This window comes from Rhinatrema bivittatum, chromosome 2 (genome assembly GCF_901001135.1).
Source record: "Rhinatrema bivittatum chromosome 2, aRhiBiv1.1, whole genome shotgun sequence".
Taxonomy (NCBI): Eukaryota; Metazoa; Chordata; class Amphibia; order Gymnophiona; family Rhinatrematidae; genus Rhinatrema; species Rhinatrema bivittatum.
This window is the reverse complement of record NC_042616.1, coordinates 296,792,502-296,818,492: the sequence shown is the minus strand read 5'-3', so window position 1 is coordinate 296,818,492 and position 25,991 is coordinate 296,792,502. Positions and strand designations below refer to the sequence as shown.

Below are 25,991 nucleotides of genomic sequence, written 5' to 3'. Positions count from 1 at the left end.
TAGATTGTAAAACCTCTGGAGATGGGGGAAAACATATACAGTGCCTGAATGTAATCTGCTCTGAACTGGCTGACCACTCATGACAGGCAGAATATAAATCAGAAATTGCATTTATATTAAATTAAATTAAATTAAATGGAAAGAAAGATCTGTAAGTACATACAGGACCTGATATAAAGTTTGAAGTGGGTAGACTTAGGAACCATATAAAGAAATATTTTTTCCTGAACAGCGTGCTAGATGCATGTAATGCCCTGTCACTGTGGAAGATGGAAGCTAAAACCATAAGGAACTTTAAGAGATCGTGAGATGAATACAGGAGAAGATCCACAAAGGTGAATTATAAAAGCCCAGTGCATTCATTTATTAGAGGATGTACGAATAAGTTGGGCTCGTGCGCATTGAGCAGGTTTTTAAGGCTGCCCGGGTACGTGTATATCTTCCACAGTGCGCACATCTCAAAATTTTTCAAAAAGGGGTGGGGCGTGGCCACAGTCTGGGCAAGGCACAGGTCTTTCAGGATGTGAACCAGAAATGTGCATTGTAAATACCTATACACCCCACTGCACTCTGAGGTCCCCTGCCTCATACATTTACTTCTGCTATGGAGGAGGTGTAAGTTTAAAATACAAAAAACTAGGAAGATCTGCAGGGTTTTAAGGGCAGGGCTAACTGGAGGGAGTGAAGGCTATTAAACTAGGGGAGTTTGAAGGACCTCTTTCTTAATTGGATGAACTGGGGACGAACTGGTAAAACTGGGAATGGTATTGGCACATGCCCCTTTTAAAATCCCCTGACTTACATGGTAGAAGAAGGATTTGCACGCGCATGCAGATGCCCACTTAAAATTTGGTGCACATTTCCAAGCAGCCAGATTTTTATTTAACATGCATGCATATGCGCACATCCCTGGGCATGGGTCAACATCCGCATGTGCACTGGTTTGAAAGTTACCATCCCTGTTGCAAAAAAGTGATAAGATTCAAAAGCATGACCTAGTGACACAAAAGGCCATGGGGGAAATTGGGTTGGAATTAGCAGCCTTCGGTTCCTCAGACAGCAACTAGATTGGTTCAGTGGGTTGGTGGTGGCGGTGGTGTACTGCCTGAGAGTAGAAATCTGAGCCCAAGAAGAACACAGATGGCCAGAGGAAGATAGTTTGGATCTGCAGCCACTCTTTCATGTGTAGGGCCTAGAAGCAAGCCTAAGCTCCAGACAGAAAATGGTAAGATCATGTAGAATTAGTCACAAAAAAGTAGATATACATTGGTTGAGATTAAGCGATGTGAAATGAGATCAATTGATACCAACTTTAATATCAGAGAGGAAAACTGCATTCCTGCCACAGCTCATTCTGATTTATCTCAGAGGCAATCACCTTGCCATCTGCAAGGAAGACAAGCTCATAGGAAGAATTCACCATCACATTACTCCCACTTTAAATAAACTTCATTGTACTACCTATCCTCCTCATTTATCAAAATGTGCTAAGGTGTGTTCACATGTGAAAAGCACTGTTAATGCATGAGATAACACCATATTGTATGGTGTGATGCAAATCTGAAAAAGAGGAGGAGTTAGAGGTGGGCTTACTAGTTTGCAAAGTCCTATTGCATGGTGTCTTGAGAGTGGGAGAGAGGCCATAATAGCCTTTCCCTAGATAGGTATTTATATCCCTATGGGAGGCCCACCTAGTAACTCGAGGTGAGGTTTAAGTATTAGTGTTGGGGGTTAGGGGCCACTTTGACATTCAAAGTGAGATGTATGAACAGAACAGTGGTCTCTTATGAAGATTTGATGACCTTCAGAGTGAGGAAACTCTCTCAAAGATGAGATTTGTGCAATGTTCTCTCAACCTAGCTTGATGGACTCTCTACCTGGGTAACATCAAGCTAGGTCTCTCTCTCTCTCTCTCACTCTCTACCCAAGAATGAGGAGTACTAAGAAGGAAGATGAAAAAGCTATTGTTTTTCAGTGAAATGTATTTATTTATTTAGAATTTTATGGCTTGCTGGATTGTAAAAATGCTCCCAGAAAAAAAAACAAAAAACAAAAAAAAAAACCCCACTGCATTTAGTTGCATATTACAATTCACAAGAAAATTGAAAAATTCAGAATAATACCATTAATATTATCACAGCTATCATTCTAAATATAAAATAAGCTAAACTTAGCAAAAATAACATTATGTTCATTACTCTAAACCGAAAAGTACACCAAGTCCTCAAACATAAATGTTTTAGCTATAAATTCAGAATATATAGGAAAAGCAACAGAATGACAGATCGGTTTCAGTTCCCTATATACCTGGGATACACCTAATACATATGAAAATGCATAAGACAGATTTGAATACAATAGAGGCAGAAAATGCAAATTTCTCTCATGACTATTCATTGTGGATATCCTGAAAACCTGACTAGGTATATCCCAGGGATTGGGTTGAGAACCATTGCCCATTATACAAACATCCCAGAACACAAGTCCTAAGGCGATTTATAAGCCACAACTTCTATTAGCCAAAGACTCTCTTAAACAGCCATGACGTTATAATTTTGCAAAATGCTAGATAATCCTTGCAAGATCTAGCTTTTGAAGGTAGTTTGTTCCAAAGGAGGAAAAGCAAAATATAAACTGAAAAAAACTAAATTAAATGGCTGTACCGGATAGTGAGTGATATCTTACAAGCAGTCAAACTTTATGATTCTGATGTAGGAAACTATGAAAACATTTTCAAACAGGACTTTGGGCATAAAAATACACAGAAACTTGAGTTTGGAAGGTTTTATGCAATTTTTTGCATGCAAAGTATCATTTGCATGTTAATTTTCAGGTATTTTAGACTTGTGTGCATAGTAAAATTTCATGCATAATTAGCTAAATTTTATCTTAATAAAAAAAGTATTTGCTGCTGCAATACACAAATATGAAACGAAGCTCATTAGTTAGTAATCTGTAGAAAACTGGCATGTAAAAAAGGCTTTGAGGACTGGTTCACACAAAAAAAGATAACTACACCTCAATGAAGTATAGTTTTCTTTTGTCCATGCTTTCCTGCAGCAAAATCTCATTTAAAAGTTTGCTACAGAGCTCTTTTTTCTACAGCAAACTTTCAAGCAAACAGGCTGCTATCCTATGGGAAATTCCATTGTGGATATCCTAAAAACCTGGCCTGTTAGTGGTTCTAGGAGTTGGCCACCCCTGGGTTTGCACAGTCAGCCTCTATAAAAGGCATCTGGGATGTATCCTTAGCTTTTGGACAGGAATAAGGCCTGGATTTATCAAAATGCATTAAATATCACATGCGATAGAAAAAGGGGCATGTTTTATGGTAATAGATCCTCAAGCCTCCATCTTTGCTCCTTCCAAAAATCTTTTTCTGAAAAGGAAAGCATTATCACTTCACTGATTGGATGAAACCAAGTCCACATTGTTCATCATCATAAATCTCTTAAAGTGGCTTCAAATTATTATAATTCATCCTATCTCTTCATTAAGTCTGCCAGGATTTACTGTGCTTAATGTGAAGATCCAAAATTGTTCCCGCAAATTTTTAAGCGGCTTATGGATCACCATACTATCCCCCAAAAGAACCCTGTTCCAATACTATCCATCGTAGTTCAGCAACAGTATGTGTACATCCAATGCAATGTGCTCGAAATTTTCTTGCATTAATGCAGCTACGGTGCTCTATAAGTTGCACCCTAACGGCCTGTTTACTGCATCCTATGTATATCTTTTGGAAGGACACATAATTAAATATACAAATTAAGCTGAACTACAATCTGTTCTTCTTTTCAAAGTCACCAATTCTTTTCCCATAACTGGATGTTTCCACTGATAGCCTTTTATTGTCTGATGACAAAAGGCACACCTTCCGCACTCCCAGCATTCTGGAGTATCCTATTAGTGTTTGGCTTTTTTAGTGTTAATTGTAGATAGTGTGCAATGTGTTTTCTACATAGTAATGACGCTTTGCAGGCTGCTTATTAATGGATAATAGAGGTCCAGAGTCACTGAAAGATATTAGCTACTATGGCATGCCTATTTTTAATATACTAATATAATCATATAGATCTCCTCAAACTCGATTTTTATTTTATTTTGAAAATTCTAAATTTCAATACAAAAATAACACTGTATAATATTCTCTTCCACAAAGAAAATTAAGTTGCTACATTTCAGAAATAAAAAAAATAGGAAATAAAGGCAGTGGTCTTTTACTCTCTAGCTATAAATCATTAATTCCCAGGTAGCCAACACAAGTCCTCAAGCATGATGGGAGTGAGGTGAAAAGGTAAATTGCAAACAAATCAAAGAAAAGAGAGAACTTCTCACAGCAAAAGCATGTTCCAAGTTGAATTAGAATTTAAATAGAAATGAATGTAATTAATTGATGTAATATACACAATCAAACCAACCAGCTAGAACCCAGAAGGCAGGCTAATTATCAGGGAACAGAAGGTGTAAACAAAACACTTTTATCCATCAGAAAAATCTAAATAATCTGGGCTATTCCTTTCATACTTCATCACACATTTACAAAGAAACTTCAAGTTCTCTGCACCAAGAGAAAGAACCTACCAGCAGAAAGATTTTGATTTTATGGCATAACTGTGTAGTCCTACAAATGTCTGGGAATATGTGTACCTTAAGGCCCAAAATAGGATCATCCCAGTTTCTGAAGAAACACCTAAGAATTCCATCCTTAGTTTTGAAAACAAATACAACAGTCGTCAAGCACCCCATCTAAATGCCCCATCTTGAGAGGACTCCAGGAACTGAGTTAGGGCCAAGGGGCCTCACCTCCAGCCTCTTCTGGTCCTCTACCTACTTGTCAAATAGTAAATAATACATTTGAGACCAGAGGTGGTGCCTCTACAGACACTTTAAGAATCTCACATAATATATCCTTTTAAACATAACTAGGAGGGTAATATCACAATACAGGGAACATTAGACAAAGGTTATTTCTTCTGACAGAGTGCTTAAAGCTCTTAATCTTTTTAAAGAGGACAGTTTCTGATTTTAGAAAATAACTTTATGTTTTGAAGAAGGCCAGTTTCACTCTCTAGGACACGTATATGACCAACAGTACCTTTTACCAAGTCCTCCTGTGACTTAAAGTGAGATGTCAATTACAAAAATAACCTGTCTAGTTGGTCCATATAGGTAATAACTTTGCAGATTTCCTGAAGAGCAATGTCACAAAGAGAATTTACTATGATGCTGTCTTCTGAACTCATGGCTGCAACTCCTGTAACAAAGGGCCTTTAGCTTCTATTACTGCTGCAGTTATCACACAATCTGATACTGTAGCATTCAAGACAGTTCTCGAATATGACTTACTGGATGTCCTGAATAGCGCCAGTTATTCTGATTGCTCTAATTCCCACTTCTCTCAGGGATTCTGCAGAACAGTGTCTTCCCTTTAACCACAGTCAAGCCAGACACCAAACTGGTCACCATGTTCTCCACCATAAAACTGGCTCCCACCACAAAATGTTGTACTGAAGGGATTCACAAATCTGGACTTAGGAAGATCTTCAAGTCCAGAGGACTTCCTCCAGGGACCTCAGTAACCCCAGAACCACCCGAGAACTCAGCTGGAATTGTGCTTTCTCTGTCCCAGCTGGTGATGGAGAGAGCACAGAGGGAAAATTCATCAATCTGTCTTTTTCTTTTTTTTTTTATAAAGGTAAGCCTACAATTTTAGAAGGGGAACGAAAATAGATCAGGGGTACCAGGAGCTCCAAGAGCCCAAGTGGCTAGCAATCATGGTACTGCTTCATAATGTATTTTAACTATGTTTATGCTAATCTAGATTTTAAAAAGGGTGTTAAACTATTGTTACTTCAACTGGAAAGATATCATACAATGCTAGTTAGAAGCTCTGAGGGACATGTCAAAAGAAAATGAAATGTATAATAAAAGGTACCGAAATGGAGGTGGAACTAAGTTGATTAGTGAATAAAACAGAAAATATATTATAGAATTTATGCCAAAACTGGAAGTATATATTGTTTTTATTAAAAAAAAATAATTTCTTTACAATTGTTTCTAAAACCAAATGCTGTTCTTTTCACTTCTGGCCAGCACTAGCATTCATAATAAATGGTTGTCAATTCTAGCAAGCATATTACATGAGATACTAAACTTAATCTATAAAGGGTCACATGAAGAAAATCAATAAAACAGCAGGCCTGATGTTTTCCAAATCTGAACTTATATTGATTGACTCTCTACCATTTTTGTAATTTAGGTTAAAAAACAAATAAATGAGTAAAATGTAAAATGTGATCAAAGAACATGTACTAATGTATTCTCCACTATTATTTTTCTTTCTTTCACACTTTCTTTCCATTAGCCCTCTTATGGTGAATTTGATATCAGTGGAAATGTGCTGGGTTTGGTCTTCAATCAAGGAATGATCTGGTAAGAAAACACAGTATTCCTTTGAGCCACATAATTATGGGCAACATTTTTCAGAGAATAGTATTGTTTGCTCGTAATACTAGTCAGAGCTGAACCAATAGTAACTTTTTTCATTAATGGTCCACGCATTTTTATGTAAGTATTACACTTCTTCCACTAGTTTAGTTTTCTTTGAGTTTTCCACAGAGCTATAGCCACCGTATGATCAATATGGCTTGGGCCATAAGTGCCACTGCCCAAATGATGCCCTGGCACTGTTGTTCCTGTAGCCCAGTGGAGGAAAAATAACAGGAGGGGTTGGATTAGAGAGCAGAGTATCTCTTCTCTAGTCTGTTCTGTTCTATCCAGTCCAAGTTCACCTCTCTCTTGTTTCCTAAAAAATATGAGGGGAGGAGCTGGATTAAGAAGCAGAGTGGCTCTTCTCTGCTCTGTCTGCTCCAGCCTCTGTTTCACCCCTTGTCTCCTGTTCTCTGCAGGCTCCCTTGTAGAGGAGGGACTGAAGCAGGAAGCTGAGGATTGTGCTCTACAGAGTGAGATTCCTTGCACTAGCCCAGTGTGCCTTTGCCTAGGGCTTTAGGAGTGTGCTAGGGTGATCCCTACAGGGGGAAGATACAGAGAGAATATGTTTGTGTGGGAGGGGAGGGGAAGGGAGAAAGTTGATGCCCGAACCCCCTCTTGCAATACACATCCAATCTCAACATGACCCCAACTCAAAAAGTTCCCAGGTTTGGAGTTTGGAGTGAGCTGGCTGGGTTAGGATGGGTTTGAAGGGAGGGTTTGTTGTTTCAGACTACATATAAAAGAGGAATAACCAGGTAAGAAAAAGAAGGTGATAATGCCCTTGTATAGTTCCTTGGTGAAACCTCACCTGGAGTACTATGTTCAGTTCTGGAGATCATATCTCAAAAAAAGTTAGAGACAGGACAAAGGTGGTCCAGAGAAGGGCAACCAAAATGGTGTGGGGTCAGTATATCGGAAGACTTATGGGGAGAGGCTGAAATACCTAACTATATATATCTAGAAGAGAGGAGGTGCAGGGGTAATACAGACCTTCAGATACCTGAAAGGTTTCAATGATGCATGAACTTCAAACCTTTTCCATTGGAAAGAAATCAATAGAACTAGGGGTCTCAAAATGAAGCTCCAGGAGGGACGACTCAGAACTAATATCAGGAAATATTTCTTTATGGAGAGAGTATTGGATGCCTGGAATGCCCTTCCAGAGGTGGTGGTGAAGACAAAAAGAGTCAAAGAATTCAAAGTGGTATGGTCAAATGCTATATGTCCTACTTTATATGCTATATGTCCTACTTTAGCCCCAATTCCCAAGGCCCTTTGCCAATACCATGGTCTTAACCTAACCATTCTCTACCAGCCATGTATCATAGTTCGATATATATATACCCTGGTTTGTTTCAACAGTTTCATGATCCTAATTCTGTAATCCTCTGTTTTATGTAATTGCACTATTTGAGGCACTGTTATTGTTATTATGTAAACCGTTTTGATTTGTAACCTGTTACAAGAAATTCGGTATATAAAACTGTTAAATAAATAAATAAATATGGGATTCTTAAAGGCTAGAGGACAGAACTGAAGAAAAGGTTGCTTGGGGTAACTTGCTACTGCAGCAGTTACTACCCTTAACAGAAGGCATGGAGATTATTACCCTTAACCAATAAGCCTTGATGCTTTTGATGCAGTTGCAAAATTGCTCTGTGTTTCGATAGCAGGGGAAAAGGGGAATTGGATTCAGATAGCAACCAACAAAGGCCTCGACATATACAGTTTGGGATATTAATAAGAATTTGGGTAACCTGTACGGCGCGGCAGTTATTTCCCTTAACAGAAGGCATGGGATTATTACCTTTAACCAATAAGCCTTGATGCTATTGATAGTGGGGGGAAGGGGAATTAGATTCAGACGACCACCAACATGAGCGGTCTGGGGTACTGATACACAAACATAAAGAAAAAAAACCAAAGGATTGCTTCTATTGGTCAAGTCCATAAACAAAGCACGAAAAGCAGCACACATCACTGACTATACCCTGCTGCTTAGCTAGTTAAGGTATATATAACTGCCTAACTAGTACAGCTGCACAGTGGCTGAATATGGACCCCGTTATGCTTTAAATTTTGAAAATCCCAATTCTTTTAACAGGGGCTCCCAGCTTTAGTGCCATGCATGTGTTATGTACAGAGTGAGGGCACACTTTTTTACTTGACCCTAGGTTTCAAATTGCCTGGCCACAGCTTTGGTTTTCCAGATAATCTTCACTAATTAAAATTGATGCAATTATGAAGTTATTTTGTATAAGCCATGTATCAATTTTAGGATTCTGAAGACATAATCATGAATCATTATATAAACTTACCTTTATCTGTTTTTCACCACTGAGCAAACCCTCCTCACTTCCAGCTACCCTCTCCCTTCCACACATACACACACTGAGATATCTGAACCATTGTCCTTTCTATCTCTTTCCCACACTCACTAATACTGCTAACACCTCTTCCCTCCCATTGCTCCGCCTTTTTGCATTGACTCCATTGATCCCCCTTCCCTCCCGCTCACCATGTCTTCACTGACACTGTCAACCCCTCCTTTGCCCGGTCCATTGTCCACTGGCGTCCACTTTCCACCTGCTCATACTGACAGCATTGACTTTTCCTCTTCTACCCCCTGACACTGCCAACTCCTCCCATTTATATTAATATTCACTCACTTTCCCTTCCACATGCAGCTCACTCAAAGTGACATCCTCCCCTCTACTCCCCATTTGTACTGACACCTCCCTTGCCTGTCTCATCCTCCACTGACATTGTCTAGTCCCTTTCTCCCTTCCCCTGATGTTGCCAATCCCTGCACCCACTAACATCTCCCTAAGCCACCCCATTCCTCCCATCCCCTGACATGTCTCAAACCTGTCCTTCCTTTAATTTACCAGTTCCACCCTCCTTCTTTCACCCATCTCCAAAATCTGCCCCTTCCCATCCCATCTTATGTCCCAGATTTGCCCCCTCTCTTCTTTCCTGCAGCAAACTTCCAAGCCCCACTGCTAAAGCATCTCATCCCAATATCCTTTCCTCTCAATCCTCTGCTGATACTTTCAACCATTTTCCCCTTTTCTCTCTCTTTCAAACTCCTTTGTTGATTCCTTCTATCCCCATGATAGGTTCTAGGGATGTGAATTGTTTTTTGACAATTTAAAACAATCGTCAGATATATTTTAAATCGTCAAAAATCATTAGAACCACGATACAATAACAATTCCCCCGATTTATCGTCAAAAATCGTAAATCAGGGGAGGGCAGGAAAACCGGCACACCAAAACAACCCTAAAACCCACCCCGACCCTTTAAAAGAAATCCCCCATCCTCCCGAACCCCCCCAAAATGTTTTAAATTACCTGGGGTCCATATGACAGGGCAAAGGTAGCGCCGGCGCCATTTTGGTTCCTGTGACCCGACGTCACGAGTGCAGGAGATCGCTCCCAGACCCCCGCTGGACCTCCAGGGACTTTTGGCCAGCCCTCGACATAGTGAGGGCAAAGGTAGCGCCGGCGCCATTTTGAATATTGGCAATACGGCCCGAGTGCAGAAGGTCACTCCCGGACCCCTGCTGGACTTTTGGCAAGTCTTGTGGGGGTCAGGAGGCCCCCCCAAGCTGGCCAAAAGTCCCTGGGGGTCCAGCGGGGGTCCGGGTGCGATCTCCTGCACTCCTGACGTCGGGTCACAGGAACCAAAATGGCGCCGGCGCTACCTTTGCCCTGTCATATGGTAAGGGCAAAGGGCCACCGGCGCCATTTCTCTTAACGCAGCCGTGGCAAGAGAGCGGGAGATCGCGCCGGGACCCCCTCCACTGGACCCCAGGTAATTTAAAACATTTTGGGGGGGTTCGGGAGGGTGGAGGATTTATTTTAAAGGGTCAGGGTGGGTTTTAGGGTTGTTTTGGTGTGCCGGTTTTCCCGCCCTCCCCCCTCCCCCGATAAAATGATTTTTTAACCTAAAAACTAAGACGATCAGATTCCCCCCCCCCCCCCCCTCAGCCAAAATCGATCGTTAAGACGATCGATCACATGATTCACATCCCTAATAGGTTCCAATTCTCCCAATTCCCCCATGACTCATCTCCCTTGTTACTCCACCACCTCCTAACTTTTCTAATTGATGTCTCAAATGCCTTCCCCTCCCACTTTTCCCCAAGAAAACTTAACCTCCTCATGCTACCCCCTCCCGCAGTAACTCCTCCACCTCCTTGTCTTGCTGTCTTCCCTGATGAAACCATTCCCCACCCAGTGATAATGGGCCTTTTTCTCCTCACCATCAGAGATGGCAAAATTTAGGAACCTGAAGGTGGAAGTGTAGGGAAGTGTCACCAGTGAGGGTGAGGATGAGTTAAAATCTTACAAGAGGGGAAAAATTGAGGAGGATCAGGAAGGGGTGGAAAAGGAAAAACAATTAATTATAAAGTATTAACTCTAATTTTCAATATCATCAACAATAATTACCCATGTTTATTAGGAGTGGCATTTCAACAGTACACACCGCAGTGAGACCTAAGATCACAAAACAAAGGACTTCTAAGGGAACCTTCTACTCAGAGCACACACCTAACGCAAATAAGAGACCAAATGTTTTCCATAGCAGGCCCCAAGTTGTGGAACTCACTTCCAGAGTTATGTCAGATAACAGAAAGAGTGAGTTTCAAGCGTGAACTGAAAACACGGCTCTTTAGAAATGCATACGACTTAACGTAAAATACCAATATACTGATAACTTCAACATCAGTACCAGAGATAATATTAATGGAGTGAGGGGGGATATGATAGAGGTGTTTAAAATCATGAGAGGTCTAGAACGGGTAGATGTGAATCGATTATTTATGCTTTCGGATAATAGAAAGACTAGGGAGCACTCCATGAAGTTAGCATCTGGCACATTTAAAACTAATCGGAGAAAGTTCTTTTTCACTCAACGCACAATTAAACTCTGGAATTTGTTGCCAGAGGATGTGGTTAGTGCAGTTAGTGTAGCTGTGTTTAAAAAAGGATTGGATAAGTTCTTGGAGGAGAAGTCCATTACTTGCTATTAATTAAGTTGACTTAGAAAATAGCCGCTGCTATTACTAGCAACAGTAGCATGGAATAGACTGGGTACTTGCCAGGTACTTTTGGCCTGGATTGGCCACTGTTGGAAACAGGATGCTGGGCTTGATGGACCCTTGGTCTGACCCAGTATGGCATGTTCTTATGTTCAGTAAGTAATGAACGATATAAAGTGTATTGTTAGTAGAATTAGAATTTGTATCTACTTTTGTGTTAACTTAGAAAATGTATGAATATGAACTAGATTATATAGTAGCTATTGTGATACCTTAGAATATGTATGAATATGAATTAGAATATGTATTTGCTGTGGCATTGACCTAGAATGAGAATGTTGACACACAATATGTGATTGTAGACCAAGAATATGAATGCTGATATTGTAAACCATTGTGATCCTCTTTTGGAATGACAGTATATAAAATGCCAAAATAAATAAACAAATAAATAAGAACAAGAAGGAGGGTTATTATTATTGAGGAGCAGGAGGTGGGAAGGGCATCACAAGGGGAAGAGTGGGTTAGGAGCATCATCCCTGGAAAGTGTTGATGACGAGAGTGGAGGGTCATTGGCATGGATGGGGTATGATGAGGAAGATTAGGAGTATCATTGTCTGGATGGGGGCCAAGAGAGGAAGAGGAGGAGCCCTGAGACAAAGAAAGGGGACTGAAGGAGAAGGAGTATTATGCTCACATTCAGAACACTAAAACATACAGCACCCTTGGTGAACATTTTTCTTCCATGTTATACTTTGTTGACTCATTTGCTTTTCAGAAGACATAATTAATTCTAATTTTTTTTTATATTCCACCTTCTGTGACACTTCAAAGCAAATTGCATTCAGGTACTGTAGGTATTTCCCTATCCCCAGAGGACTTACAATTTTAAGAGCCTTATGTACCAAGGCTTTTCTCTCATTCTGAGTCTATCAAAAAATGTTTATAAAATCAGGCCCTTAGATTGTACCTGAGGCAAGGGAGCGCAAAGTGACTCAGCCAAGGTCATGAAGAGCATCAGTGGGATTTGAACCCTGTTATCCCTGGTTTGTACTCTGTTGCTATAACTAGTAGGCTACTCTATAGTATCACAAGTTATAAATGAATCTGTAAGTTGGTAAATGAGAGCAAAGTAAAACTGAATATGTTTTATTTATTTCCAGATTCTAACAAAATGAATAATTCTTTCACATGAACTTCCTCTGCATCAACCAGTTTAGTTTATTGCATGCTGAACCATTATTACTTCATGCAGTAGCTGTCTAATGGGCAGCCATTTGGTTATACAGTATATAAAAATGCCGTGAGTGCAGGTCTGGCTCTCCTGTATGCCTGTCATGTTTGAGGTATAGCCCTGCAAACCGTTGAGCGTGAGCAGCGCAGGCATTTATGTTAGCAAGCAATGAACTATGATAACAAGGTAGTAGCTCATAGTAAAGTATATGTGCCAGAAGTATGCCTTTCCAGCTACATTAGCAAAAAAATAAATAAATAAATAAAGAAGAAAAACAGTGATCTCAGGGATGCAGAACGCGTAATGCCTTTTTTCTACTATCAAAATAGCCATAAATCATCGGCAGTGGTTTTCAGAATGTTGAATTAATTGTGTCTTGGAGTGTCAATTATCTATGCATTTCTAGCCCTTATAGAAATATTTTTGTCACCTGGAAACTAGCTAATGCTGGTAGAGCATACGGTAAAGAATTCATTTCCTACTAGCTGCAGTTTCCATGGAAAGCAAAACAAAAGCTTCAAAGGGATGCTTTAAAAGGAGGATGTTAAAGGCCAGTGCATTCTCATCAGGTTAGTCATCCAAGAAGGAGGCATCAGTTTGTCTGGGCAGACAGACATTCTTTTCCCCTTCGGAAGCGTGCAGTTTGTAAAGTTCAGTGTCTCACTGGCATTTGTGGGAGTCTACGAGCAACTCAATTACTTTTCAGGGATCCACCTTCAGATTGCTTACAGATGCACACAAGGTGGTGCAAATTTTGCTAAGTTTGTACATTATGTTATTGCTTTATAAATTGGTTTCCCATGATTCTATGAAACAGATGTAAACAGCCCACCCCCACTCCAGCAGTTCTGTGATTTAATTGTCTTGTTTCTCCTTAATTTTAGGATGGGATCCTTTTATGCACCCGGGTTAATTGGTATAAATGTGCTGCGTTTACTGACATCCATGTACTTTCAGTGCTGGGCCGTTATGTGCACCAATGTCCCCCATGAACGTGTCTTTAAAGCATCTAAATCAAATAATTTTTATATGGGACTGCTACTGCTGATTCTCTTTCTAAGTCTGCTGCCTGTGGTCTACACTATAATGTCCCTCCCACCTTCTTTTGATTGTGGGCCATTCAGGTACAGTTGCTTATTTGCTTCCCTTTCTGCCTCGCTTCAGAATGCATATCTGGATCACACAGAAAGTCATTCCTAACAGTTTCGGATTTATTTGTGTGTGCTGACAGAGAAACACTCAGCAGCTCTCAGGAGGAACTCACTGTGCTTGTCCACTTTCTAAAATCCCTCATGCAGTGACTGAGCCACACTATTTATACAGAAAACTGCAGGGAGATATGGACTGTACCATTTTACATTCTTATTGTAGAACTTTTCCAATATGCTACAAGCATTAAGACAAACGTGTGAAAACCTATACTGTTATGCTACCATGATTGCTGTGTATTGTAGGAAGATCTTTTTGCCAACACTGTAATTATTTATTTGTTAAAACTCTTTTTATTGCATGTCCAGAAAATGCACAACAGTCCCAATTCAGTTTGGAAAAAGAGTCATGATACTGGAAAAAAAGTTTCACCAAAAAGGGGGGTATGGTTAGGCTAATTTCTCTGCAATCCATGATCCACTGCGGAGTGGGCAAGAGAGAGAGGCCAATATGTAAATTTACTTTTTATATCACTATAAGAGGGGAACCTTTAACTCAGGGTGAGGTTTGGGGGGTAGGGTAATTTTGGGGGCAGTTTTACATACACAGTCAGAGGTATGAACAGCAAAGTTGATATCACTGAAGGTTTTCTGTCATTTGGAGCGATGAAAGGTAAAAGAGGAGTTGATTTGTACAATGTACTGTCTACCAAGCTTGATGCACTCTCTCTATAGCTAGCATGTGTGATAGAAACCTAACTAATGTGACATTTACATATTAGCACACGTTGTGCTATTTAACATATGCTTTAAAAACGAAATGATGGTTTGGCAAACATCATCAGTTGTCTACATTTTAAAAATGCAATAACCCTAAGGTAAAGGAGCACTAATATACAATCTTAAAGACTAATAAGTCAACTACATCAATGCTTTATTAGAATAATTAAATATTGTACAAAACTTAAAACATGTACAAAAACTATCCATATATTAGATGATTAGCATTGTACTTTACATTATGTTTTAAATACATACACTTAAAAAACTGTGCTAAACCCTGTTGAAAGAGTTTTTCTTTTCGATTGAAGTTTTGGAGCCCTATGAAGAAGATGGAGTTTTTTTTTAAGAATAGTTAACTGATGAAAGTGTTTGCCAAAACAGTGCCCATGTTGGATATTGTGAGGAGTTTTTCGGTTCCTTTTTTGATCATCCTAACTGTTTTTCCAAACATCTTTCTTCTGAATTGGGACTATTTTTAATCATTTTGGGCCGGATTTTAAAAAGGTTACGTGCATAACTGGTCTTACGCGCGCTGGGCCTATTTTAAAAAGGCCCGGCAGTGCACATAAAGCCCCGGGACGCGTGTAAGTCCCGGGGCTTTACTAAAGGGGTGGGGCAGGGAGGTCCGGGGGTGGGGCGGGATGGGGACAGAGGCCTCCACAGAGCGGCCATTGCCCCTTTTCGCATGCGATCGCTTTTGAAAATGACCCCCTTAGTTACCTACTAGTTTTTGAAAGCTTTCAAAAATTAATGTAGCTAAATTTAAGTTCCTAACATCAGACTTAGGGAACCAACTCTAGCTTTTTGAAAATTTAGTCCATACTGCTTAAGATCATTAATTAATTTTTTGGGTTCCTAGTGGGAAGCACAGAATGTTTGATGTCCTTCAGGAGACGATCCAAAATGATTTTCCACCTTTCATGGGTTCAATTCTTGCATCTGTGGCAAATCCAGGTCTGATCATATCTGCAATTCTGCTCATGGTGTAAGTAGCTTAATGTCCATAATAAAACATATTTAAAGATAAATGTTTCACTGCTGCTAGTATTTGTTTCCAGAGCACTACTACTTTCTACAGTGTACTTAATACTTTCACATTTTTAAGCTGCTTGCCATTTACCCATCACTAAGAATGCTTTCCTTACTAATTCCCATTCAGGTATCATCAGAGAACCATCATGATCTACCTCCACTATTTTTATTCTCTTTCAATATAAAGGTTAAGCATGACTTTCTGTGGCTAAGAGAGCAATTTAGCTCCCTGGAGAAGACAGGAGCAGCAGCACTTGAGAGAAGGACAACCTGCTTTTTCATCTATGCCACAATTGCTCATGCTAGAACAGCAATGGGCCAAAAAAATCACTTGCCAGTTTTGTGTTTTTTGATCACCAACGGCAAGCTGGTGACTAGAAAATTCATAAACGTTCAATATTAGTATATTAGGTTTTGTAACAAGCTTAAAGGATTCTTATATAAGATGATAAGAAAGATAATAATGAATGCTACTCAACTATTCTGTTTCTGTTTTCACTCGACCTTACACATTCAGCAGTTAACAGCGCTTTGAAATGTCTAGGCAGAGATTCTTCAAATAGCTACTCATTAAAAGAATCCTGAAAGTGTGTCTCATTGATTTCATATGCATGCCTCACAACCTGATAACTGATTAATGAGTTGGATTATGTGATTTTAATTCAAGTGCTGTATTCTGATACCTATGAAGGCAATATCCTTGCAATCTAAGGAGTTACATGATGGAGGGGGGGGGGGGGGGAGGAGAAGGTAACTGCCTTTAACTGATAATGTCTCAGTTGCTATACAAATTAAAACACTATTCCTCCATACCTTTTGGCTTGACGATGCAACACATTATCATATTTTGCAGCCTGGCTATCTACTATCTGAATGCTGTTTCCAAAGCATTTGAACAAGCAAATTTGGATCTGAAGAAGAAAATGAAGATGGTACGTTCAAACCTTAGTGTTCCAGAGAAACAGAGAAAGCGATGACAGATAAAGGAGCACCCAGGCCTTTCTAGTCACAATCCATGCTGGATGGAAGATCACAGAGCCTGCCCGGTATCTGACTTTCCCCCTCATATCCTTAGATGACAGATAAAGGAGCACCCAGGCCTTTCTAGTCACAATCCATGCTGGATGGAAGATCACAGAGCCTGCCCGATATCCGACTTTCCCCCTCATATCCTTAGATGACAGATAAAGGAGCACCCAGGCCTTTCTAGTCAATCCATGCTGGATGGAATATCACAGAGCCTGCCCGATATCCGACTTTCCCCCTCATATCCTTATATCTATGCTTCTTGTGGGTTTATTTCATGCTTCCTTGGATTCTGTTACTATTTTGAACTCTTCCCCGCGTACCCTGGGAGGCTGTTTCATGTACCCAACACCTTTTCAGGAAATATTTCCTTGTGCTGCTCCTCTGGGCCTCTTGTTCTAGAAATTCCTTACCATTTTTAATGTCTGTCTTGGGCATTGTTAATAACTGACATATCACAATGTCCCTTTTGGATCCTCCCTCTCTCACTTCTCTACTGCACTCTCAAGGTTACATTTTCATTTAAAAAGGCTTGTCATGATCCAAAATCACTCTTTTCATGAAACATGTTGGCTTTATGGAAGTAGTTTTGTAACCTCACGCATAAGTAGCTGGCATATGTGCAAATGATTTATATTCATTTTTAACGTGGGCTTACGCTGATGTCGGTGCCATGTAAAATGGTACAAGCCCCCCTTAAATATAAAATCAGTGGCCATATATAGAGACATGGTTTAATGGGAAAGAGTCAACATGGTTTTAGCAAAAGGAAGTCTTACCTTGCCAATCTCTTAGATTTTTTTGAAGATGTAAAAAACATGTGGCTAAAGGTGAGCCGGGTGATATAGTGTATTTGAATTTTCACAAGGCATTTGACAAAGTCCCTCATGAGAGACTTCTCAGGAAATGTAAAAGCCAAGGGAAATAGTGAGTATAACTAAATGGTCAATTTTATAAATGGAGAAAGGTCATAAGGGATCAGTAGAGGGACCTGTGCTGTTTAACATATTCACAAATGACTTGGAAAAGGGAACAACACGTGAGGTGATTACAATTGGAGAAGTCATGAAATTATTCAAGCAGCAGATTGTGAGGTACTGCAGAGGGACCTTGTAAGAGTAAGAGATTGGGAAACAGAATAGCAGATGAAATGTAATGTGGAAAAGTGCAAACTGATGCATGCAGGGAAAAATAATCCCAACTATAGGTACACAATGCTGGATTCTGTATTGGGAGTCCTTATCCATGAAAAGGACCATGAAATCCTTGTGGATAATAAAATCATTGCTCAGAGCAAATCTTAAGAATAATGTAATTATTTGTATTTTATGCTAAGAATTCAAATATATGTTAGTGCAAACCCACGCTCTTCAACAGGCTAGAAATAGGTAATTCAAATTTGCTGATTTGAAATCAGAAGTAAGAAGTTAGAACCAATTTTTTTGATTCAGGTCCCGTTTATAATGAATGCAAAACTATAGAAGGGGAAGAAAGAGGACGAGTGTTTAATTTAAATAACAGCAACTACTGATAATTTATAATCCATTACACTGCAAAGTGTTAAACGTTTACTGTTTTCGCTGGGATAAAAGTGTGCTTGTTAGTGCTGAGAATGTCCCTTTTAGATCAGTGTTGACATAAATAATCATTACATCATTATTTCTATAAAGTCCATATTGAGCAGTGCAGCAAGCAAAAGTTGCCCAGATAAACTTTCCCCAGGTAAGTCTTCCGCTGAATATACCCACCTAAAATGACCCAGGTAACTTTAAGACAGTGATTTACCCAATCATACATACCGATGCAAATGTAACCAGCTAGCACTAAATATGTGTAATATTGAGATAAATATAGGTCCTGGCCCCAGAATGTATCCTGCCCTTCCTCTTTTTATCTGGGTATAATTTATCCGGATAAAAACTTACCAGGCAAATTGTTCCTGGTTGGCAGGTCAGGAAATTGAAATCTCGGGTTTTGTCTGGGAAATGTAAAAGTTACCCAGACAAACCCTTTACAGTACTGACCTTTTAACATCTTTCTATCACACAAAATGAACTAAAAAGTCCTATTACAATGGTTCCTCTTCCTGACTAATGGTCCAGGTGTCAAAAAATTGCAATTTTTATAAAGAATATTAGTAATAGCATCATTTTATTGCTGAAACAATTATTGCAGATAACTATTTTGGGGAAGAATTCCATCTGCCACAATCAATGCTTGTTACAACAGAACTGGTTATAAGTAAAAGGCCAAGAACCCTGTTTTACAGCTGAGAGTTTCTTTTAATGCATTGCATATAAATTTACTTTGCGCAGCAACGGGAAGAGGAGAAAAACAAAAGGAACAATACCGGGGAGGTCAGTTCTGTCATGAAAGAATTAGAGGACCTGCTTCCCCCGAATGTGAGAAATGGCATCAATCTCAAGGCTACTCAAAGAGGTACAAAAAGATGCTTCGCTAGAGAATTATACTGCCTGTCGTCTTCTGATCACCCACTGAACCCCTCACCCCTTCCCCTTCTCCCTATCATTGGAATACCTTTTAGGATTCACTTACGGTAGCCATACTGTTTTGTATGATCTGGTAATTGTCATGTTTTGCTCATTTGAATTCTGACTTGAAGAAGAGAGTATGAGCTTTCAAAACCTAGTCAAGCAATGTATTTAGTGAGTGCAATAAAAACGTATCACCTTATATTTATGCATGTAATCTCCACTTCAGTTGATATCCAGAATGTAGGGGGGCCACTCGCAGTTCCAGGGCCAATCTTATCTTCCCAGACCTCTAATTCTTCCTGCCTTTTTATAAAACTGTGGCTCAGGCCCTGTGATGCTGGGGCTCTATCAGTGGGGAGGAGGACAAACCTCCAGGACCCTAAGTGCATGAGGTTGGGGATCACTACACAGTCTCTTCAGTCCAAGCTCCACTTGATCTTTCTCACAATGGCACTCACAACTGTACATATCAGTAGGCCTGTTCCTGAATTCAGATATAGCAAGCTAGACAGTTGAAGTGGTGTTCAAATAAAACTTTACTGTAACTCAGGAAAACTTTATCAGAATAAAAAAAATGACAAAAAAAAAATCTTTCAGTCTCTGGGTACAATATTAACAAAACTTCAAGTCCCTTAGTGCTTTCACTGTCTAAACATCTGAGTTGATGTCCCTTCCTGGTGACAGGAAAGTAGAAAAAAATATCTCCTTATAAATTAGGTAGGAAGTGGTAGTAAAAAGCCTTCTTCCCTTCAAAACGGAAAAAAAAAGAGACTTCTCCAAATCAGTTCTTACAGCTGGTAACTACAGTCTCCATTTAAGCAGGATACAGGGCAAAGTTGCACCCTATCCCATTCCCTTCAGGCAGGGGTGATTACCCTCTAGAGGTTGGAGCAGGTCAAGAAAAGAAACCAACGCTCTCAAACAACTCAAAACTCTTCTTTTCTCATTCAAGGAAAAGGTCCCTCTAGGTCTGTGAGGGCACTAGCAAGTACACAGTCCTTGTTTCCCTAATTCTGCAGGTTGTGAGGCCTACTGGGATCCACCAAAAATGCAGCACTCCTCTCTTTCCAAAAGCTACAACCAACCACACACAGCACATGCTGAACGCAGGTTATATAGCGGAAGCCAGACAGATCCCAGCAACCAAGGTAGGGAAAAAAAATTAGGGTTGGTCCAAAAAGTGCCAAAAATTCTCCCTAGAGATGAAAAAGGGAAACATTAATGGTAAGGGAATGAAGTCCCCCTGACATATTTCCTCTGCCACAGAAAAGAAAAAAAAAATATGGGTCAGTGAGACTGAGTCAGATTTCTTTTTCCTTATGCCTACCCTCTGTAGGCACAATTACAATAAGGTACACACACTATTACATATTAGGAAATGCAGATGTAATTTTCTGAGTTGACTACTTGGGGGAGATCAAGACCCATAGTGGAAGCTGTGATATGGACAAGCTATCAACTCTTGAGCCATTAAAGGCCACATTTAATAACATAGAACATACTTGACATTACCTGCAAAATAGCAACAGAGAAGCCCTCCAAAACGGAGACCACAAATAACATACTCCTCATTTCTCAAAACATTAGCCAACTCTTCTAGCTGGAGAACTAAGAGGAGTGGTCATCACTACCCCATTGAAAGCGGAGGGAAAACATCCTCAGTCTAGGCACATCTGGGCCTTTTAATATTTGTGGGTATGTGGGCCCTTGGCCTGTGATGCAAGTTGTTACTATCTGTGGGAAGGACCCCTACAGGTCTGCACTGTCGGGAGGCGAGGTCAGAGGCAGTGGAGAGCTCTGGGTAAGGCAATGGAGAGGTCCCGTAGTACCAGGAGAACACCCCCGTGGAGAGTAGACTGCAGGTAATACCTGAATAGGGACCCCGAGGGGAGGAGTGCCAGACAGATCGCAGAGCGGGGAGCATGAGGCTTGAGCAATCAGGTGGTACTCCAGAGGGCAACCCTGAGGGGAGGAGCTGCACAGCATGTATATATATTTTTGTTTATATTTATTTACATTTATTTCTACGCATTCAAGTGGACTAACATGGCATCCACTTTAGGGAATTATGGAACAGATAATGATACCGTACAGGCTTTATTTAACTTTCACACAAAACCAGTGTCAAACCAGTTTGAAATGCATTCCGTACCAGTTGAAGGCTATTCATTCCGCAGTGAAAAACCATGTGGAAAGTGGCTTCTACAGTTACTGAATATCAAAATTAAATAAGGACTGTACTATAATGCTTTCATTTACAGTTATTGGAGAAAATGGGGGACAAGGCATTTCATGTGTCTTTTCTGTTCTGGTGGGCAGCGTTTGCAGCTTTATATTCCTTTAATGTACTGAGCGGTGGCAATGAAATTATTGTCAGAGCTTTAACTACTATCAATGTTCTGTGGCCAGATCAAATAAAAATGACTAGGGATGTGAATCGTTTTTTGACGATTTAAAATATCGTCTGATATATTTTAAATCGTCAAAAATCGTTAGAGCCACGATACAATACCAATTCCCCCGATTTATCGTCAAAAAATCATAAATCGGGGGAAGGGGGAGGGGAAGGGGGAGGGCGGGAAAACCGGCACACTAAAACACCCTAAAACCCACCCCGACCCTTTAAAATAAATCCCCCACCCTCCCGAACCCCCCCAAAATGCCTTAAATTACCTGGGGGTCCAGCGGGGGTCCGGAACGACCTCCTGCAATCGAATCGTGTTGCCTTCAGCCGGCGCCATTTTGCGCCACCATTTTGCAAAATGGCGGCGCAAAATGGCGCCGGCCATAGACAACACGATTCGACTGCAGGAGGTCATTCCGGACCCCCGCTGGACTTTTGTCAAGTCTTGTGGAGGTCAGGAGGCCCCCCCCCAAGCTGGCCAAAAGTCCCTGGGGGTCCAGCGGGGGTCCGGGAGCGATCTCCTGCCGCGAATCATTTTTCCATACGGAAAATGGCACCGGCAGGAGATCGACTGCAGGAGGTCGTTCCGGACCTCCGCTGGACTTTTGGCAAGTCTTGTGGGGGTCAGGAGGCCCCCCCCAAGCTGGCCAAAAGTCCCTGGGGGTCCGGGAGCAATCTGCTGCCGCGAGTCCAGTGGAGGTCCGGAACGACCTCCTGCAGTCGATCTCCTGCCGGCGCCATTTTCCGTACGGAAAAACGATTTGCGGCAGGAGATCGCTCCCGGACCCCCGCTGGACCCCCAGGGACTTTTGGCCAGCTTGGGGGGCCTCCTGACCCCCACAAGACTTGCCAAAAGTCCAGCGGGGGTCCGGAACGACCTCCTGCAGTCGAATCGTGTTGTCTACGGCCGGCGCCATTTTGTGCCGCCATTTTGCAAAATGGCGGCGCTAAATGGCGCCGGCCGAAGACAACACGATTCGATTGCAGGAGGTCGTTCCGGACCCCCGCTAGACCCCCAGGTAATTTAAGGCATTTTGGGGGGGTTCGGGAGGGTGGGGGATTTATTTTAAAGGGTCGGGGTGGGTTTTAGGGTGTTTTAGTGTGCCGGTTCACGATTTTAACGATTTTCACGATATTTTAAAAACCCAAACGGCGACAATACGATTCCCTCTCCCTCCCAGCCGAAATCGATTGTTAAGATGATCGATGACACGATTCACATCTCTAAAAATGACATCTCACTACCCAAATCAAATGTTTATAACTGTGAATCTAGTGATCTACCTCAGTGGTCTGCTGTTTCCCAGGACAGATTTAGAACTCACTGGTCTAACTACTGTTATCCATTACTTTAACAGAACACATTAAATTAATAATATTATAGGAAGACCTGAAATTCTGTTTTTTACTATTACCTCTGTTTCAGTTAGTTTACTTTTACTGGTGGCAATTTTCAAAGCCATTTGTGTGGGAAAATAGCAGTTTACATGCATAAGTGAGCAGTCTGACAGTTCTCTTCCTCACAAACAAAAAAAAGTCCAAGAAGTGCTGAAAATAAAAACATTCCAAAAATAAAGACGTATTGCTAAACCAAATCAATCATGTCATATAACACAGTAAATGATTGTTATAAACGGACCATCATACCACCCTAGGTTTATGAACAATATTTGTGTTCTTGACAACCAAGTGGGTCTTATATAATCATCGGTCCAAGCATAAACAAAATATTTTTCTTCAAAAAATGCAGTTTTAAGAATTTTAGTTCAAACTTTTAATAAAGTGTACTTCCCCTCTGTTTTTCTTGTTTTATCTTTTTATCCAGCATTGTGGTCAAGCCCAAACCCAAGCCCAACACAATATCATGTTTTGCTGTCGCTGCTTCAGAGGCTATAAACAGAATTTTCAAAAAGGCTTAAACAAGCATAAGTTATATAGGGTTCCCCGGAGGGATTTATGTGGTAACTTTTTAAGACTCTGGACAACCTCTCAAGCACACCAAAACAAGAAAAACAGAGGGGAAGTACACTTTATTAAATGATAAGGGGAATGGAACAACTCCCCTATGAGGAAAGACTAAAGAGGTTAGGACTTTTCAGCTTGGAGAAGAGACGGCTGAGGGGGGATATGATAGAGGTGTTTAAAATCATGAGAGATCTAGAATGGGTAGATGTGACTCGGTTATTTACTCTTTCGGATAATAGAAAGACTAGGGGGCACTCCATGAAGTTAGCATGGGGCACATTTAAAACTAATCGGAGAAAGTTCTTTTTTACTCAACGCACAATTAAACTCTGGAATTTGTTGCCAGAGGATGTGGTTAGTGCAGTTAGTGTAGCTGTGTTTAAAAAAGGATTGGATAAGTTCTTGGAGAAGAAGTCCATTACCTGCTATTAATTAAGTTGACTTAGAAAATAGCCACTGCTATTACTAGCAACAGTAACATGGACTAGACTTAGTTTTTGGGTAGTTGCCAGGTTCTTATGGCCTGGATTGGCCACTGTTGGAAACAGGATGCTGGGCTTGATGGACCCTTGGTCTGACCCAGTATGGCATGTTCCTATGTTTGCACTAAAATTCTTAAAATTGCATTTTTGGAAGAAAAATATTTTGTTTATGCTTGGACCGATGATTATATAAGACCCACTTGGTTGTCAAAAACAAAATATTGTTCATAAAGCTAGGGTGGTATGATGGTCCGTTTATAACAATCATTTACTGTGTTATATGACATGATTGATTTGGTTTAGCAATACGTCTTTATTTTTAGTTCTTCTTCCTCAGAATAGCTAACGCTATCCACGTTGTTCCACAAAGTGCTTACTTTCAGCGGCATTTGGGGGAGGCATTACAGGGGGCATTTTTGGTTGGAATTGAAAAATAATGGATACAGATTATATTTTCAGGGCCTACATGCACTACTTTTTTGTAGCATTGTACCCACTCAAAAGCAAGTGCAAAGGTCTATAGGTACTCTGCACCCACAACATTTTTAATCGGAAAGTACATGTATACCTGTGGATTTTGTCCCAAAGCAGTCTGTAAATTCCTCCTAAATGTCTTCTTATTGTCCAGTACCTGATTTATTTTCTTTTTTTATCTTCATTTTCATGCATTTCCTGCTGCTAGAAAGTGAAAAAAAGGATGAAAAAAATATTGTCACAACTGCATCTGGAAAAGGAGCAACACTTGCACCACCAACTCCACGCATAGCAGTGACTCGACCACCTGGACCAGGAGCACCATTGCCTGGATCTCCAAGGGGACCACCTCCTGGAACAGGGAGAGGACAATCTCAATATTAAGACTCTAGACAATCATTTTTTAGGGAGTTGAGATGGGGTGCATGTACCCCATACTAAGAATTCCTAATTATAAGTTCAGGAAGGGTTAAACCTTTCCATAGGCCTAATGATTTCTCCAACCTGTTATTAAAATTCCTTAGATCAGCTGACTCAGTTAGTTTGTAACCGGAGATGAATTATATTAAAGTTAACAATTTGTATTCCTCTCTTCCAATAAACTGCTGAAAGGTGGTCCTATAAAATCCAGATACAAATTAAAACTCTGAACAGCCATAAAACAAATAGATATCTACAAAACTATGACTAAAATATACACTAAAAACACACAAGACAATAAAACACACAAGACACACAAGACAATAAAACACACAAGACACACAAGACAATAAAATTACCTAACACTAATAAAACTATACAATCACATCAGAAAACAAACACAAAACATCATAATCAATAGCAGGTGTAAAGAGATCATAGAGATAAAAAGTATCATTCAGTTGCTCAAACTACCCAAAATAAAACAAAAATAAGGGGCTGATGCAATACAGTGCGATCAGCCGAGCCCACTGTATATCCGGCAGTTGGACGCTGGTTAAATAGGCAGTAATGACTAATGAATCCCCTAATGCAATAAGGGGATTAGTACCTATTCAACACTCCTCTGATGCGGAGTGAGTCTAATAGCGTTAATCACAAGCAAATCCATGTAATTAAGGTTATTAGCATTCACTCCAGATGCAAAAATAAAAAGTCCATCTAGGACGCACATTTAGCACTCAGCACTTAACGCCTGCTTGGAGCACATATGTTGTAGGGTAAACATACATGTATGTTATAATACACACACATATGATATGTACATGTTATAAAATACTGTGGTAAAACTACATAGCTTTTGGTCTATGCCACCATGCACAGTTGTTAGAATGTTATCCTCCCTGATTTTATGTCATGCCTGAAAGATAGATCTTCAACACATGAAGAGAATGGAAAGAAAGGTGGAAGAGAGAAGAGGCAACCCA

General features: G+C 40.4%; 1 protein-coding gene across 1 annotated transcript in view; it reads left to right on the top strand.

Moving 5' to 3' along the window:
- LOC115083276 (transmembrane channel-like protein 2) overlaps positions 1–25,733 on the top strand; it is a 103,430-nt gene extending 77,697 nt beyond the window's left edge. The window contains exons 14-19 of the mRNA XM_029587085.1: positions 6,368–6,435; positions 13,661–13,900; positions 15,567–15,692; positions 16,593–16,671; positions 19,081–19,204; positions 24,794–25,733. Of these exons, the coding sequence (XP_029442945.1) occupies positions 6,368–6,435; positions 13,661–13,900; positions 15,567–15,692; positions 16,593–16,671; positions 19,081–19,204; positions 24,794–24,969 (813 nt within the window). The 3' untranslated portion in view covers positions 24,970–25,733. The remainder of the gene's footprint in view (positions 1–6,367; positions 6,436–13,660; positions 13,901–15,566; positions 15,693–16,592; positions 16,672–19,080; positions 19,205–24,793) is intronic.
- The last annotated feature ends 258 nt before the right edge of the window (positions 25,734–25,991 follow it).